The sequence below is a fragment of the Eimeria mitis genome, genomic scaffold (genome assembly GCF_000499745.2).
Source record: "Eimeria mitis Houghton genomic scaffold, Emh_scaff6493, whole genome shotgun sequence".
NCBI lineage: Eukaryota > Apicomplexa > Conoidasida > Eucoccidiorida > Eimeriidae > Eimeria > Eimeria mitis.
The window spans coordinates 1-2,013 of NW_013574650.1; the positions used below are offsets into that span (position 1 = coordinate 1).

Consider the following 2,013-nt stretch of genomic DNA (forward strand, 5'->3'; position numbering starts at 1 on the left):
TGCTGCTGCTGCTGCAGAATAAAAGAAGATAGAGATATGGTGGTAATTAGAAAGGATCAAGAAAGGCAGCTGAGTATGGTGTGTGTTGTATTCCGTGTTGCTGCAGCAGGAGTTGTTGCTGCTGCTGCTGCTGCTGCTGCAGCAACATCTGCTGCTGCTGCTGCTGCTGCTCGCTTGCTATTCGTTTCCATACAAAAGGGATGCCTCTCTTTTTTGCTGCCCAGGAGAAGCAGCAGGGAGGCGGCAGCAGCATAGCAGTATTTGTTATTTCTGTTGTCTTTCGTGCTGCTGCTGCTGCTGCTGCTGCTGCTGCTGCTGCTGCAGCAGGAGCAGCAGCAGGAGCAGGAGCAGGAGTAGTAGTAGTAGCTGCTGCTGCTGCTGCTGCATCTGTGCCTGTACACCATATATGCTGCAGCAGCAGCAGCTGCTTCTTCTCCCCGTATGTGCATGCAAGCAGCAGCTGCAGCTGCTGCTGCAGCCGCAGGCTGCTGGCGTCCTGTCTCTCTGCGGGCCACACCATCCAGCACCCTTCACCGAGGGCCCCCAGGGCCCCCCCCTTTACTACTTTATAAAAACTATATCTCCTCATTGGTGTGCTCCACCTGCTGCTGCTGCTGCTGCTGCTGCTGCTGCTGCTGCTGCTGCTGCTGCTGCTGTTTTTGTTCCACAGCAGGGGGAGATACAGGGCCTCCAGCTCGCGCATAGATAAACCTAATTCTCTTTGCTGCAGATGCACAGCAGCCTCGTGCAGCTGCAGCAGCTGCTGCAGCTGCTGCTGCGGTGCTGCTGCTGCAGCAGCAGCAGCAGCAGCGGCAGGTGTTGCTGCTGCTGCTGCTGCAGCATCAGCAGCAGCAGCAGGAGCCCCAGATGACTGCTGCTGCGGCAGCACATGCGCCCCAATCTGCTGCTCCTGCGGTGCATGCGAAGGCAGCAGCTGCCGCTGCTGCAGCGGCAGCTGCCACTGTGGCTGCTGCTGCAGCAGCTGCTGCTGCTGCAGCAGCTGCTGCAGAATCAGCAGCTGCTGCTGCTGCGATGGGGCCCCCCCGCCCCCACTAACCGGGAGGCCCTGCATGGTTTGCTGCTGCCGCAGCAGCAGAGCTATATCAGGTTGCTGCCACAGCAGCTGCTGCTGATTCTGCTGCTGCTGTTGCTGCTGCTGCTGCTGCTGCTGCTGTTGCTGCTGCTGGGGACAGACTGCAGCAGCAACTTTACGCCGAGAAGACACGGGGGCCCTCGCTGTGCTCTTTCTCTTTCTTTCTGTTGCCTCAGCTGCGGGGGGGGCCCCCTCACTGTGTGGGGGCCCCCTCTTGTCTTCACCGGGTCGCGTTGCTGCTGCTGCATCTGCTGCTGCTGCAGCAGCAGCAACCACTGCAGCAGTAGCAGCAGCCTGGTCTGTTGACGCTCTGTGCCTCTGCACCACCAGGGGCCCCACAGCCGCCGCTGGGGGCCCCCCGGGGGCCCCCCCAGGGGCCCCCCCAGGGCCCCCCCCAGGGGGCCCCCCAGGGGGGCCCCCAGGGGCCCCCTCTTCAACTCTTGGGGGCTGAGCAGGGGCCCCCTGAGGGCAGCCAGGAGTGAGGTGCAGCTGTTGCTGCAGCTGCAGCTGGTGTATACCTCCAAACTGCTGCGGCTGCTGCTGCTGCTGCTGCTGCTGTTGCTGCTGCTGCTGCTGCTGCTGTTCGTATGCGTGGCGATCTGTCTCCTGCTGCATGCGCTGAGGGGCGGATGTCTGCGGGCAGAGTGGAAGGTGTTTATGGGTAGCTGCAGGTTGCTGCTGCTGCTGCTGCTGCTGCTGCTGTTGCTGCTGCTGCTGCTGCTGCTGCTGCTGCTGCAGGTTGTGTGTATCTTCGTCGCCGTGTCTGGCTATGAGCGCCTCAGCAGGCCCTCCCCCCTGCAGCAGGGGCCCCCAGTCAGCAGGTTGTATGGGGGCCCCCGCAGATGTTGGGGGCCCCAGGGGCCCCCCAAGGGGCCCCCCAGGGGGGCCCCCAGGGGGGGCCCCCCGAGGGGGGCCCCCCG

General features: G+C 63.1%; 1 protein-coding gene across 1 annotated transcript in view; it reads right to left on the reverse strand.

Annotated features, from left to right (window-relative positions):
* Nucleotides 1-46: 46 nt before the first annotated feature.
* The window catches only part of EMH_0087770 (uncharacterized protein), a gene marked incomplete at both ends in the record, with an annotated part of 2,220 nt that continues 253 nt past the window's right edge, over nucleotides 47-2,013 (reverse strand). Inside the window, one exon of the mRNA XM_013501196.1 lies at nucleotides 47-2,011. Within this exon, the coding sequence (XP_013356650.1) occupies nucleotides 47-2,011 (1,965 nt within the window). The remainder of the gene's footprint in view (nucleotides 2,012-2,013) is intronic.